Source organism: Prunus dulcis, chromosome 3, assembly GCF_902201215.1.
Source record: "Prunus dulcis chromosome 3, ALMONDv2, whole genome shotgun sequence".
NCBI lineage: Eukaryota > Viridiplantae > Streptophyta > Magnoliopsida > Rosales > Rosaceae > Prunus > Prunus dulcis.
Window position 1 is genome coordinate 6206215 of NC_047652.1, and position 16047 is coordinate 6222261.

Consider the following 16047-nt stretch of genomic DNA (forward strand, 5'->3'; position numbering starts at 1 on the left):
TTGACCCAACTTTCCAGTTCCACCGCTCTTGCACCTATCGATGCTGCGACATGGGCAGCTCGATTCCTTTTGCGGGGGATCCAGTTCCATTCGATATGGGGGAAGGCATACGAGACCTTCCTAATCTCCTGAATGAGGGGATAGATTGTCAAGATTCTATTGCCAAAACCTTAAGAGTCAGTTTCAAAAGACACACGATCAAATTTCATTAGTTTTGCTAATGCCAAATAATGGAGAGCAGCCAACTCCTCCTCCCTGGTTAAAACTATAGATAATCGTATATGACTTGAAATTACAGACTTTTCACCAATACAAAACTCAAATATGAATTGGCAGACCAAAAAATGAGTCAATATCAAATTTTCCTATAAAAAATGAGAGAAAAATTGAATTAGATTGATAAGTAATTCATTATTTCTTTAATGCCCAATTAAATTAGAAGATGTGTTGAATTTTTGGGACAATTGAATAAATTGGGTTTATTGGCTAATTTCTTTACTGTCCGATACTAAATACATCAACTCGAAATCCTCCTTTTTTATCCCGAAATTTTATTCTATATAGTTTTATCCAAGAATTATTCACGTTCTCTTAATTAAAATTAATTGAGTCAACCCAACAATTCTTCAAGTCCTCATTCATAACCCCACATGATTTTTTGAGAAAGGTATACATTTTTCTTCTATTTCTCTTTATCTTCTAAGGAAAAAAAAAACAAGTGAGATTACATAAATTTATACATAATCTCATTTTTTTTAAATTATCAAAGTACAAGAAAATACAAGAAAGATCTACACCCAATCCAAGAGGTCCCCAGTCCGCCAAACAGTGCCAATAACCAGTCCAAAAACCCCCAACACACTCCAAATCAAACCCAGCCAGCCACACTTTACACTCGCTACCCCTTTCTAACCCTCTGCGGTGGGGTCCATCTCAATACCATCATCCCCATAATCATCACCGTTTATTTGATCAAGGACGAGCACCAATCCCATACCAAAGGCCCCATCAAACCCGGGCTTGATGCAGAGAGAGAAAACGTCCTTCCCAAGCACCACGTGGGTGGAAGCATCCACTTTGCGTCGAATCTCAGCCACTGATTCCTTCTCCGCATTGAAGATCGTGCAGCATCTCTGCGGAAATGAGCCCTCGATCTGGTACTCCTCGCCTGGGTCTCCGTACACCTCCACGGTCATGCTGGACCGTCCGATTATGGACGACCTTCGCACGCTGAAGATGGGCTTCTGGCCGTCCGTTCTCTCCCCCTCAAACCCTTCCCACCGTTGATGCAGACTCGGCCTCTGTTAATCAACATAAAGCACGCATTAGATTCCGGGTTAACTCACCGAGTGTTTGCAAATCGTTTCAATGGACGGGCCATTCAAATAAGCAGCCGAAAATGGAAATTATTTAAAACCCATTACTGGAAATGGAAAGCAAAACGATTTCCAGTGCACGTGCGCAGGGCGCAGAAACGAAATCTGTAAACTCGCTGAGTTGACTCAGTGAAATACTCTTTTTTTCTTTACCTTGCGGCGTACAGTGAGGAGGCAGCGGCCGTGGGCGTCCATGAGGACGACTTCGCTTCTGTCGCGCGGGTCGGGGCCGTACGAGTCAACCCGGAAGACGAGTTGGCCCTTGCAGTCGTAGACAGTGAAGCCATCGCCGGGGAAGAAGAGGCAGGTTTTGCAAACGGTGAGGAGGGTCTCTTGATCAAATACGAACCTAGAATTCTCAAGCAACCCCTCTTTCATTTTATCAAACAGTAAATGAAGAGCTCTCTCTCTCTCTCTTTTTTTTTCTTTTTCTTTTTTTTGGGGGCTGTGAGATTGTTGATCTGAATCTGAGAGCAGGGAAATAGATACGGACGCTGTGGAAGAAAGAAATATTGATGGCGTTGAAGTGAAGGGAAGACTGAGATATGCGCTGTTGATATATACACAATGAAAGGGACACGGTGAGAACTCGGAGCTTTTGGTTTTTTTTTTTTTTTTGAGATGTGCGTTAATTTGCATTAATTAATTATGGCCATGGGCCTATTGGAATGGGTATGAGTGCATGGCCAGTTGGTCACTGAGGTTTGGTTGGTGTGGTCACTCTTTTTCTCTCCAAGAATATGGAAGGCTATTTATCGCTTTATTCGAAATCTTAAGTTTGATTTCCTATTTATCGCTTTATTCAAAATCTTAAGTTTGATTTCCTTCTTTCTAATATCAGTTTGTTTTTGTTAAAATTAAGGAGGAGAGGGGAATTTTCTCACACACATTATCAATGTGTAATAAAGATTTGAATATGATATCACAAATGAAGGTTATTTTTCACTAAACTAGATCTTATTCGGGAATTTTCTCAAACAAACTGTCAATATCTCATGATGTTAAAATGTATGGAATGGAAGGCTATAAATATACCTATACTGGACAGTTGGATGAATGGGATGGGAGAGACTCGAATACGTTTGACTCGGCTACTTTTAGCGTAACTGAGTTGACTGGGTTTAACTCGGGCAAGTTTGCCTGTTGGGACTTGGGATATGTGAGACTGCAGACTGACCACTCGAGTTGCTGACATTTCGTTGTGCGTTTTGTGCGTGTCATGAGGAAAGGAGAAGGATGACCATAAACACTTTGTTTGCTGATGCAAGCGTTTCGACAATTGTCCAGTCAAACCAGAAAAATCAGTGTGATTTTTACCTTCAAGTTTAAAAAGGAGAATTACCAATGATGAATATTTTCCAAAAAGAGTAATTCAAACTGCGTCTTCAACTTTCAGTTATTACATTTTAATCTTTTTCACCTTTTTGTTTTTTCTTCCGCATGTGTACCCAAGTTTAATTCTCTTTGCTTCACCCGTGGTTCTTATTCATGGAATTTACGACAGCCCCTGCCGTGGTCCTGCGCAGCAGCAGTAGTGTGTCATTGACGGCAGTCATGTGACAATGGGGAGTCAGTGATGCCCTGAGAATTTTCAAATGAGACGGGTTCTATTTAGGTTACGAGTGTGGGTCGTTAGAAATGAAAAGAGGATGCACCTCAAAAAGGTGAACCTACTTTTTTGGATATAACAAAATGTGAGAGGAGGCATGTGCCTGCACCCTGGCATGTACTTCCTTCATCTCTGGTGGTCGGCAAACCGAGTGCGAAGCTTGGATTTTTTTTTTTTTTAAAGGATAATATATGGAACAAATGATTGGAAAATTAAATAGAGTTAATTAAAATTTATCTGCCACATAAATTCACCCAAAACTGATGCACCCAACATGATTAGGCATGCCTTTCAAATATGAGATCAACTTGCATGTCACGGGATAAAACTTTTAGTATCTTCAATTAATCACACTCTATAATGTGAAAAAGTTATCACGCATGATTAGATATAATTGATTAGAGATATAAAAAAACAGTGATATCCGATTATATACAAAATTATCTCCCAAGATATGGCTAGGGTGAATAAAAAGGCACTATTTGTAGCAATGATCCCTCAACTATACTCGGAATTATATTTTGGTCACTCAACTCAAATATTAGTTGCAAAGGTCACTCAATTAGGTGTTGTGTTGCATCATTAGTCCCTAACGTCAAGTCTCTCTAACAGTAAGGATTAATAGTGCAACACAATATCCAATTGAGTGACCTCTATAACTATTTTTTGGAGTTGAGTGACCAAAATGTAACTCCGAGTATAATTTAGGGATCATTACTACAAATAATCCTAACTGAAAGGTCACATTTGCCCATCAATAATCTAATGGGTAAATTACTCAAATAGTCCTCAAACTTGTACGCGATTTACATTTTGATCCCTAAATTAAATTATTAGTCCAAATGGTACATAAACTCTATTTTAATCGCTCATTTGATCCAACCGTTACATTTTCTGTTAAATGTAACCAAATTTTAAGGGTAAATACAACTTTTCATAATTAACAAATAAAATAGGGTTAAAATAAATACAAAATTAGAAAATAATTGAAGAAAAAGAGAGGAAAAAATCATGAGACCCAAACACCCTCCCTTCGATTTCTTCTCCCCTATTCCAATTACTGAGTTTTTATTTTATTTTTTATTATTTTTTTATTTTAACGTACGAAATGACCAATTTGCCCTCATATTTAACAGCAATATTGACAGAATGTAACGGTTAGATCAAATGGGCGATTAAAATAGAATTTATGTACCATTTGGACTAATAATTTAATTTAAGGACCAAAATGTAAATCGCGTACAAGTTTGAGGACCATTTGAGTAATTTACCCATAATCTAAGAGATGCTTGTCACATCATCATTTTAAACAGAACAAGTAACAGATTTGACGGTACAGACTAATAGTGCAGCATAATACCCAATTGAGTGACCTTTGCAACTAATATTTGAGTTAAATAACTAAAATGTAACTTCGAATATAATTGAGAGACCATTACAATAAATAACCCAAATAAAAAGTATGTGTAGGTGTCTCATCCCACTTCTCTAGCAGCTCGACTAAACGTTTAGCTCATTCCAATTTAAAATCATGGGTACGTGGCTAAACATGAACAAAGCATATAAACAAAGAAAGAAAAGACGCGTTGCTCTCGTGGGACAATGCCACTTTGGCATTGGATTTTGGGAAAGCCCTTCTGTTATATGGATGGAGTTTATGTATCAATCTATCCCCGCCACCTTGATGTCACCAACAATATGAAACAAGAAGATAACGATGTTACAACTTTTTAAAGTATAAGCATATCGGTACCTTTTAACCTACTCCAGATAAACTTTCAAAAAATTTATATGGTAATGCATTTATCATAATGCTTTATGCCCACCAGTCTAATCTGGATGGAGTTGGCATCAATAGAAGCTGAAAGTTTTGAAATTTTATTCCTTGTTCTTTTATGACTCCTTCTACACACCACATTTTTTTCAATTGTCAAAAGCGAAGTGTATGTTTGGAACTGCTTTTGAAACGGCTAAAAGTACTTTATAACAATGTTTGACAACAAAACTTATAAGTATTTTTGGGTCACAAAAGAGCTTCACGTCGGTTACTCCTTTAGGTGCTTCCTACGTAAGCAATTCTAAACAGATCCCTTATTGTATTTCAATCTAATATGAGTTTATATATATTTTTGTTTTTGACTTTATTGGTTTTTGTCCAACATTGGTTTGCATTTCTCCTTCGTTTTTTTTTTTTCATCTGAAAAATGAAATGGGATGAGTTGGGCCCTTTCATTGTGTAGGCTACTACTAAGTGAAACACGCTTTAAGGTTGAAAAGTTAAATTCGATTGTCACATCCCTTTGCCAAAGTCGTGATCTGATCTGATCTTGTCTTCGCTGCCGGTGCGAAATAAGGCATATGGGAATCAAATTCATAAGCACTGCTCAACTACCATGGGCCCTAGTTGAGTTGTTTCCGCCTAAACCCACCAACACCTTGAAGGGGCTTTGCCTGTTGCATCTTTTTACTTTACTCAAAAGGGTATTATTATCACTAGGTGCAACCAGTCTCATAGTCAAAACCGTGGTCGACCGACCACCAGTTCACAAAATTGTGGTCACCTTTTTAACACTCAAACAAGAGAGAATAAAACCAGGATTCTGTCGGCAACAACTGTTGTAGTTCCACATGTAAAATTCTCTATTTATTCAATCATGACTTGTAGTTTACGCGATTAAAAGTATTTACTCATGCATTCAAACTGATATGTTCGATTTCCCTCTAAATCTCCGTTATATAAAAGAAAAAAAAATATTCTCTATCCATATTTTATACAATCACTTTATTTTATGACATATTTACTAACCTGAAATGCGAGGAGTGAGAATAGGAGTTCGTCGACGTGGACCTAGTTGTTGGGCCTTTTGAGAACATATAATATTACACAGGAGGGGGTGGCTTTATATGCTATAAGTGGATTTGTGTGGTGAAAACAGCCACTGCCTTTGCCTTTACTCTTGTGGTTAAGTGCTTGTACGATCCCACACAAGGTCAAGGGGTCGATTAAGGCGGTGGTGGTGATATTGGTGGTTGATTATCTTAAATTCCAAATTATGAGGTATTCTAAAATACCTCTGTTTTTAAATACACTGGATTTGCATTTTTCCTATTTACTATTTGATAAGTTTAACCCAAATGTCAATTGCATTCTTAAATTTGAGTCATTTTGTTGTTTCACTCATTTACAATTCTATATTGATTGAAATAAAATGAACCTAACATATATCATCCAAATACTTTGAATATTTTACCATGGAAATTAAAAAGTCTTGGCTCGGTTTGAGTTGATTTGGTTTTGAGTCCGAATCGAGCAACCACAATAGTTGATTTGTGCAAAACCCAAATCAAAATCGAATCAAAAGTGTAAGTAACCAACTAAATCGTTTCATTGATAAGTTGGTTTGGTTTCGGCTTGGGCTGACTTCAATTTGACCATTTTTTCATAAGCAAACAACAGTTTAGGCCGAAAATTTGAATTGAAATTGCCAAAATATGGTTTCATGTTTCGTATCCATGACGTTACGGGTTGTATTTTAACTCTTCACATGAACAAATTTGAATGTAAATAGTCCTTGATTGTGTAAGGAAGGTATGTTGAATATCATTGGTTGTTAAAAGAAATATATTAAAAGTTTGTATGTCATTTAGAAAGTCGTTAGTGACTTATAAGTTACAAACTCTCTACTATTTAAAACGTATATGGATTGTTAAGGTGATGATTTAGCAAATTTGATTATGTTAATTGTAACTATGGTTGGATAGTAAAAATGTGCATATAAATGCGTCAATAGATGGTCAGAATACACCAAAGAAGAGAGAGCAAGCAATATGTATGTAAATTTCCAACCAAAGAGCAGAAGCAAGCAATGTGTAGACAGTGTTTGTAGCTCAGATGACAAAAAATAAGAGAGATAATGGACCACTAACAGATTGCATTGATTGAAGGTCATGTAGCTTGGCCCATATCCAAATGGCCGAACTATGCACAAATTTATAAGTTCATTTGTTTTGCAGAAATGGCACCGACCTTCTTCCTAGCCTTGTGGATAAGTGCGCTTGCATGAAACCGCAAGGTCTCGGGTTCGAAGGCTGGTAATGATATGATGCTCCTAGTGATGGCCCTCACTACACTATAGAATTCTCAGTGATGATCCCAAAAGAACTTTGGTCCAAATGAGGTATTTTAAAATACCTCTGTTTTTATACTCATTTACTTGGTGAAAGGTTAGACCAATTGCATTCAAATAAAACAATAGAAGCTTTTGTTATTTATTTTTATTTGTATATATTGAAAGAGAAATTCCTCTATCTTGGCGAAATATATATATAATCTTCTATATATCCCTAAATTTTTTTTGGAACCTAACAATCTTCTTTCCCTATCCAAATTGCAATACCAAATGTTCTTCCTTTCATGTGATAAACTCTTTTATAGATCAATACGTCCCAAATCATATGTTGGTTTAGGGGTTTTACCAAATCTAGAATGATTGTGCTTCTCTTTCTATCTATAAAATGATGTTCTTTAATCTTCTAAAAGATAATGTAAGGGGCATGCTAACATCATTCCTTCTAATCTTCTCCTCTGCCATTCTGCATTCTTTGATGATTTGTGGTGGCACTTAAATGTTTAATGAATTGTGATTTGATCCATTTTTTTATATTTTTAGGATTTGTGAATTAAATACAATTATAAGTACCGGTTATAAATTGGTATATTAAGTTGCAGTTAGTAAGGGGCTTGTAGCTCAGGTAGTAAAGAGCATTTATCCATACACCATTGGTCTTAGAATCGTTTCCCTCCTCCCCTAATATTACTTATATAAATATAAATATATCAAAAAAGTTGGGCTTAACTCAACCATGTATCTTTTGAGATAAAATACCACATGGAGCTGGAGGTTCACAAGGCCTAACCCAACTTTGTATTGGACCTAGAGATGGAGTTGTTGACAATTAGTAAGGAGTTAAGAGGACATGTGACTCAACAATATATGTCATCAAAGAATTCAGTAGATGTTCCTAGGGAGAATCAAAGCGATTATATACAAGTCTAAAATTGAATAATATGATTGAAACCAATAACTTATGCCTATTTATTTGATTTACTATTCCTAAAAAGTAATACTTCACCACTTATTTTAAAGAGATTCACTCCATGAAATTATCATTTGCATTGGCTTGTCTTGTGTTGGAATTACTAGAGATATAGTACCTTTAGTTTTACAAACGAAAATAATTGAAAATGAAATTGGCGGTCATTAATGATGGGAATGGGCTGGTTAGGAATCGGGTATGGAAATACCATCCCCAATCGCTTGTTTGAAATTTCGATGAAAACTACATAGAGAACCCAAAGAGTTTTGGCGACTTATTCCAAACATAAAGAAACCGTCAAAAGGATGGTGGTGGAAATCCGACGCCGAAGTGCAAGTGGAGATCCAATGCCGAGACACAACCATCTGTGATGATTGGGAGAAAATTATAACAAAACGAAGACAAATAAGAAAAACCTTCTGTCTCTGAAAATTTTGTTTGGTTCAATTTGTCTAAATAAAGCTTTACAAAGTTTAGGGTAACTTTTTAATTGTTATATTGTATTGTATTATATTATATATTTATTAATTAAAAACAAATGCATCATTTATCGGACTGAATTCAGAAATAGGAATAACAATATCATCACTTATCGGCGGGGCAGTGTGTATTTTGTGTGTAGCCCAAATGACAAAAAATAAGGGAGATAATGGACCACTAGCATATTACAGTGAAAGTCATGTAGCTTGGCCCGTATCCAAATGGCTGAAATGTGAACAAGAACTTATAAGTGCATTTGTTTTGCAAAATTGGCACCGACCTTCTTCATAGCCTTGTGGTTAAGTGCGCTTGCATGAAACCTAAAGGTCTAAGGTTCGAAGGCTGGTACTGAAGATGATGGCGATGATGATGATGATGATCAGTGTTCATCCCAAAACAACTATGGTCCAAATGAGGTATTTTAAAATACCTCTGTTTTTATACTCATTTACTTTGTGAAAGGTTAGAGCAGTTGCATTCTAATAAGGCTTATTATCACAAAACCTCTATGAGGTTTGCGAAACTATTATATTGCGTTCTTTATATTTTTTGGTTATTGTCATTTATGGTTCTTAAGGTTAATAAGTGTCCTCACAAATAGTCATTGCCGTCAAATTCCGTCAAAAAATCTGTTAAGTTGATGATGTGGCACATATATGGATCTCACATATCCAATAATATGACGCCACATAGATGAAATAAAAAATAATTTCAAATTATAAACCATTAAAAAAATTATAAAATTATAAACCAAAAATAAAAATAAAAATTACCACCTCCTCCATTGCACCAAACCCCGACATCCTTCGTCCAAAAAAATAACCCCCCCATATCCAGCCTCCTCCATGTCCCAACCTGCTATCCCAAATCAACAGCCAACCCAAACCTTGATATGCCAGGAACCTCACCCACTGCCAGTCTAATCTCCACCACCAAAGACCAAAATTGGATGGTGGTTAGTGAAGGCCAGTGGTTTAGGTTGGTTGCTGTCAAATAAAGAGAGCATGGATGAGAGACAAAAAGGGAGAGAAAAGGAGGAGGGCGGGGCAGTGGTGCGGAGGGTGGGTGAGGATAGGTGCGGCTGTTGGAGGTGTGAGAGGGAGAGGAGAAAAAGGGGGAAGGGAGAATGGTGGGGATTGGAGTTTAGTGCGATGGGGGAAGATGATGGTGAATTTGTTTTTTGTTTTGTTTTTTTTTTAATATGTTTTCTTTTCTTTTAAGTTTTTAAATTTTTTTTTTATAAGTTTCAAATGTTTATTTTATTTAATCCACGTGACGTCATATTATTGGATATGTGGGATTCATATATGTGCCACATCATCAACTTCACAAACTTTTTGACGGAATCTGACGGCAAGAATTATTTGTGAGGACACTTATTAACTTTTAGGACCATAAATGACAAAAAAAAAACATAAAAAACGCAATCTGATAATTTTGCAAACCTTAAGAACGTTTTGTAATAATAAACCTTCTAATAAAACAATAGAAGCTTTTGTTATTTATATTTTTATATTCATTGAAAAAGAAGTCCCTTCTATATATCCCTAAATTTTATTGGAATCCAACAATCTTCTTTCCCTATCCAATACCAAATTTTTGTCCTAACTTCTCTCTCTCTCTCTCTCTCTCTCTCTCTCTCTCTCTCTCTCTCTCTCTCTCTCTCTCTCATGTGATCTACTCCTCTTTTATAGATCAATATGTCCCAAATCATATGTTGGTTTATGGTTTTTACCAAATCTAAAATGATTGTGTGTCCCTCTCTGTCTACATTGAAGTTCTTCAATCTTCTAAAAGATAATGTAATTATCATTTGAATTGTCTATTATTTATTCGAAGGAGTCAATTTCATTCGTTACATGAAATTATCATTTGAATTGGCTTCTCATGTGTTGGAATTACTAGAGATAGTAGCTTTAGTTTTACAAACAAAAATAATTGAAAATGAAACTGATGGCCATGTCTGATTTCCCCTCCCTACTCACAGGACAGGTGCTTCTCTTTTTTACTTTGAGTTGTAATATGTTTCGGATCGCTCTCCTGTTAATGAAAGTTTTCATTGACCCCAAAAAAAAAAAAAAAAAAAAAAAAAACACAGGTGAAGTGATTAGCCTAGTCCTAGTGGGGTCTCTTTAAAATAAATAAATAAATAAAAGAAGTTAAATTGATTTAGTTTTATCATATATGAACTTTTAATAATTTATTTTCTGGTATAATACATTTTCTCTTTCCCTTTGGTTAAAAGACAAACGATCTCCACCAAAAAAAAAAAAAGGTAAGTTTGATGAGTGGATTAATCAATCAGCCGCACATTTATCTGACCATGAACAGCAGTCAGCATAAAGATACTTACACTTTTTCTTTTGTTTTGACCATCAAATTGAATGACAGAAACTTTCCCACCCAAATTGATCGATTGATTGATTCACTGTTATACAGAGACCGAACAGTCTAATCATATTAAGAGAGCCGTGATGTATATAGTTCTCTTCTGACCAGATTTTGGTACGAAGTTTTTAAAAATAACCCGTTGGCAATTAATTAGAACAGCTAGGCATGCGTGCATGCAAAAGGAGAAATCAATTTCATTCAAAGTTTACAACCAGGCAGGAGGAGGTGGGGAATCTTAATGACTAAAAAAGAATGGCTCTATTACAGTAAATGGCAGGTAGGTGGATGGCAGTGACATAATTAGCCATGCAAACTCTCGACGATCTAATTTTCTACAATCTGCTGCTACTGTTTCAGTGGTGGTGGGGTCAAATTAGCTTGGTTTTGAGTGAAACCTGAAGCAATTAGCAAGATGGCCGTACAGCAAACGAACTTGGCTGGGTTTTATGGCAATTTCTTTAATTGTTCTGCATTGGGTACCTAACCCCAGCTGCCAAGACTCGTTGCTGCTCTATCTGCAATGATAATGTCATACAAAATTAATCAAAGGTTGAGCTTCATACAGATAGATATATGTGTATGGTCATAAATGAAGGAATAATTACTAGTTTAATTGTAATTACTTGGAATAATTCATGCAATTTGTTCTTGAGGTAGCAATATTCATGTTCTAGCACCTCCAAAGCTCTCAGGCACCTGAAAAAGTACATGAACAAAACCCCATATGAGAATTAATATCAAACACCATGAACAACATGCCTATGTATTGTTATTGTTATTTGTATAATCTCAACTTATGATACGTTCGTCTCCTCTTTATTAGAGAGATAATACATGTGCGTCGTGGGTTATTAAATTAAAGGAAGAGAAAAAGGTGAAGGGTGATTGACTGACTGACCCAGCACGGTTGTTGTGTTCAGAAGCAGCGCGAAAAGCAACGCAGACGTTTCTGATTCTCTTGGCTCCAATGCTTGAGCTGCTTCCCATAAACTGATTCAAATGTGTCCCCATTTTCTTGTAGTCCGAGAACTCTCTATCCATCCTGATCAATTCAATTCAATGTTCATATCACCAACCCATCAACCAAAATTAACCAAAATTAATCAAAATGAAGAGAGAGAGAGAGAGAGAGAGAGAGAGAGAGAGAGAGAGAGACTCACAATAATTCTCTGAGATTTTTTAAGAGCTTCTCAGACTCATGAAAGTAGATGTTGACAACTTCAGAAACAAAGTTTGGGGAGCTCTCATCTTGGAGCTGTTGAAGCTGCAAGAATTGCTCATCCAAAACTCCCTATACAAACAACAAACATGAACTATTTTTAATTTATACAATTAATTTTGATTAATCATAAAAATATAATAATTAAGTTCCAATGAAATGTTGTTAATGAAGATGAATATGAAGATGAAGATGAACAAGAACCCACCTGGTGAAAGAGCATTGCGAGCAACCGATTCATGTCGGCTCGCAACCGATCAGCACCCAACCCCAACATCCACACTGGCAGACCCGTCTTGGCTGAACAAACAATAAAAATGAACAACAAAATATTTGAGATCAGATTTTGCTTTGCTTCACCAGCAGCTTCAGGGTTTAAGGGTTTTGTTGTGTTTGTGCTCTTTCACTTCATCTATATATATAAGCGGGAAAGCCCACCTGGGATCTAATTGGACCCCACTCTTAGCCTATAAAATTAATTAAACAAATTGTTTAACTAAGTAACTAATCTTTGCCTGTATTCAAACCCAAAATTCTAAAATAAGATTTGAATAGTTTCAGAGCGTGCAATGTGGAACATACCGAGGCGAATGTGGGGTATCAACGGGACCAGCCTACAAACCACAAGCCTCAACTCAACTTCCCTACAATGAGATAACACTATTTTGATATTCTTAATCAATAATATAATGATACGTTGAAAAATTATCTTATATATTATTGCGTTATTAGCCGGGAATTTGCATGAGAGTTGGCTCAGTTTAACAACCTAAATCTTATTCAACCGAAAGAAAAGAAAGAATAAACAACCTAAACCCTATTTAAATTAAATTAAATGAGACTGAGAGTGAGAGAGGGAGGTGGTGACCTGCTGTCCCCGTAGCCAGTGAGCCCGCGTGCTGTCTGTTGTGGCAGGTTGGTGCGGCGGTGAAGCCTCACTCCCACCCGACAACTGCCTGCACCCGGTTACTTGTCAGTCACTCACTCCATATTCCATTCCACACACACACTCCCATATAAAAAAGAATAAAAATAAGTGGAAATTAAAGCAACCCTTTTTCCATTTTTGACATATTTTATCTTTTTTGATTGAGAAAATGTTGGCTGGTTGTTGTTGTTGCTTTCTTTTGGGCTTTTCCCACTGCCAGAATTGGAGAGCAGGGACTTTTGGTTTTGGGAATGGGAGCTCTGAAAGAAAGAGCTAGCTTAGCCCCCCCGGTAAACAAGGTTCTCAGTGCACTGTGCACACACACCTGGGGGTGACAAAACTCTGGGATGGGGTTGACATGTGGCAAAATGGGTAATGCTTGCTCGTTTGAGGAGCAAGCATGATAAAGAAGGGACTTTTTCAAAAGGAAGGTGGTGAATTGATGAACAAGCACAAAATTAGAGGCTTAATTTATTCCATTTTATTTGTGTCACTTATTATTTGCATGAGAAAGAAGAAGAAAACCACTCATTTTGGTGGGATTAAATTTTGATTTTGCTAATTAGTAGTGGTGACTTTTCTCAAAGTTGTAGCCAATCCCTTTTCTGTTCATTAGGTAGTAATAATGAGTAATGCTTTGTAAATCTCAAGTTATAATGGCCCAACTTCATCAAAAGGCTCTTTATTTTCTGGACCTATGTACATATTGCCCTAATCACTACAAAACTTTTCCAATAATTATGTGACGGATGATAGTTTCTCTCTCTTCAAATTTAGGAGCTCCTAGAGCTCTCCTTATTTTAAGAGTTGGATTGAGAGTATGGTTAGAGGTGGGTTTTCTCATTTCCTCCCTAAAGAGATGATTTAGAAAGTCCATTATAGATGCTCTAAATTAATTATTTTCATGAAATTCATCCATTAAGATGTTAAATAAATTTTGGAATTACAGCTGAGTGTGGAGGAAGGGCCTTCATGGCCTCTTCTCTCCAGCATCATTTTTCTTTTAAAGCTTGATTGGATAAATGGGGTTTTTACCATTAAAAAAATGTAAAGTAAAAAAAAGAAGAATTAAAACTGGTAAAAAGTAGTATCGCACAGCCATGGCCATTTAATTCTTCATTTTAAAGGAAACTATAGAACCAAACATTTCTTAAGTATCAATTAAATTATTAATATTTGGTCGAACAGAACTATGTCATGCACTTACCATTTTACTTAAAACACTCAATAAATATTTGATAAATCAATTACAAAGGACCTATTGGTGCAGTGATTTGGAGTAATTTCACTCATAGGAAAAATTTTAGGTTCGAGTCCTAACATACATGTAGTGTGTGTGATTTTAATATATTATCGCCCCTTTCAATAAGAAATATCCTAAAAAAATTTGATAAATCAATTAGCATGACGCTTGTGCAAGAATCACATATGAAATAATTTGGCCATCCACCCCAAAAAAAATGGTTAAAAAAAAAAATAAACGTAGCAAAGAAACAGGGAAATGCTATGGAGGCTTCGAATATTCACCTTTTTTCTTCTGTGTCTCTCGCTTCTAATAAAAGTTTCTTGAAACTTTAAACAGAAGTCTTTTATCATTGAATGAAATAATTAGCAGACCAAAATGCATGAACATGCAGAAAGAATATAATTATCTTATATGTGTCTCGAAATGGTGGACATATTTTTAACTTAATCTGCACAAAGTGTGCAGGTACCATCCTAATCTAGATTAACATATATTATGGGTTAACCATAGTTCATTTTATTTTAATATGTGAAGCATGTTAATTAATTACTTTGTTAATAACTACCTCGGCTTGCTCACATGAAAAGCATGCTTTGACGTAAGCAAACTCTATCATAGATATGGGTCAATTTTTACTTAGATAAATTGGATGCAGGACACCAATTGACTCTCAAGAGGGATTGTCAGTAGCGAGATTCGAATCTAAACTTTGATAGTGAAGAGAACGATCCTTACTAACTCAAGTAACCCTTGTTGACATTATTTATTTATTTTTTGTGTGTGAAGATTTATATTTATATTTTTAGGTAAACAGCCTAAAATCATTCTCAAATTTGTTGTTGTTTAATTATAGGTCATCTAAGTCTCGAGATACAACAACATTGGGATAATAACACTTCAAAACTAGTTATCATTAAGCAACCAATATAGTATCATATGAATTTGTACTGCTAACTAGCATGCCAAAATTATTAATCACTTTTACTACCAATGTGGTAGAGCCAAAATGATTAAAACCCAAGAATCTTTTCTTAAAAAACTTTTGGTGCTTTTGCTTATTGGATTAGAGGAACAATGCATGTAATTTTTGTAAGAAAATAAAGAAAGAAAGCATGCTCTTTATGTTTTTTTTTTTTTGGTGTATTGACGTAAGCAGACCATTGGGTAAGGCACAAAAATTGCTTCTTTATAGGAAGCACTTTTCATGGCGATTATTTTTTTTTTCTAACCCATGAAAACATTAGGGTGCTTTTGCAAATATAATATGTAACCGTAGACTTCATAACCATGCTTCTTGTGCTCCCGTGCTTATTTACTATGGCCTTTATCCATTCAAGACACATTCTTCCTTTTTGTCTTATTACTAAAACTTTTTCACTCTTTCAGCTTTGAAGTTCCAAATGCTAGTGCGAAAGATTCCTAAATTCCTTAGACCCGATGGGGTGTGTAAAGAGTACTTGATCAGAAAGCTATGGGGTGGGATTATTAGGAGGGTGTTTTTATATTATAGTAGAGATGAAACTCATTGCTCGAGATAGTAAAAAATTTGAACCCATTTAGTCTCAGTTTGTGTTTTAAAAACCCTCTTTTTCAGGTAGAAGTTAGACAAATTGATTGACATAGACACTTAAAATTGTGCTATATGACAAGGAAATTGGGACAAGAAATATCCACTCATATTATTTGTGCTTAATATACATA

General features: G+C 35.8%; 2 protein-coding genes across 2 annotated transcripts; both read right to left on the reverse strand.

The window, feature by feature from the left end:
• Nucleotides 1-705: 705 nt before the first annotated feature.
• Nucleotides 706-1974, reverse strand: LOC117622371 (protein LURP-one-related 5-like). Its single transcript, XM_034353024.1, has 2 exons — nt 1530-1974; nt 706-1301 (listed from the first exon to the last, which is right to left on the reverse strand). Exons 1-2 carry the CDS (start codon nt 1752-1754, stop codon nt 909-911), a joined length of 618 nt encoding a protein of 205 aa, XP_034208915.1. The 5' UTR covers nt 1755-1974; the 3' UTR covers nt 706-908.
• Nucleotides 1975-11223: 9249 nt separating this feature from the next.
• LOC117623010 (pseudo histidine-containing phosphotransfer protein 6) lies at nt 11224-12539 on the reverse strand. The gene is made up of 5 exons (XM_034353845.1): nt 12381-12539; nt 12114-12244; nt 11852-11995; nt 11577-11649; nt 11224-11468 (listed from the first exon to the last, which is right to left on the reverse strand). Exons 1-5 carry the CDS (start codon nt 12447-12449, stop codon nt 11412-11414), a joined length of 474 nt encoding a protein of 157 aa, XP_034209736.1. The 5' UTR covers nt 12450-12539; the 3' UTR covers nt 11224-11411.
• Between the last annotated feature and the right edge of the window lie 3508 nt (nt 12540-16047).

Bases quoted from the DNA above. Each gene is read 5' to 3' on its own strand.
- LOC117623010 (XM_034353845.1), bottom strand. From the start codon at position 12,449: ATGTTGGGGTTGGGTGCTGATCGGTTGCGAGCCGACATGAATCGGTTG. The intron at 11,996-12,113 runs GTGAGTCTCTCT...TGAATTGATCAG, and splicing joins AAAAATCTCAGAGAATTATT to GATGGATAGAGAGTTCTCGG. The intron at 11,650-11,851 runs GTCAGTCAGTCA...GTACTTTTTCAG, and splicing joins GAACACAACAACCGTGCTGG to GTGCCTGAGAGCTTTGGAGG.
- LOC117622371 (XM_034353024.1), bottom strand. From the start codon at position 1,754: ATGAAAGAGGGGTTGCTTGAGAATTCTAGGTTCGTATTTGATCAAGAG. The intron at 1,302-1,529 runs GTAAAGAAAAAA...GTTGATTAACAG, and splicing joins TCCTCACTGTACGCCGCAAG to AGGCCGAGTCTGCATCAACG.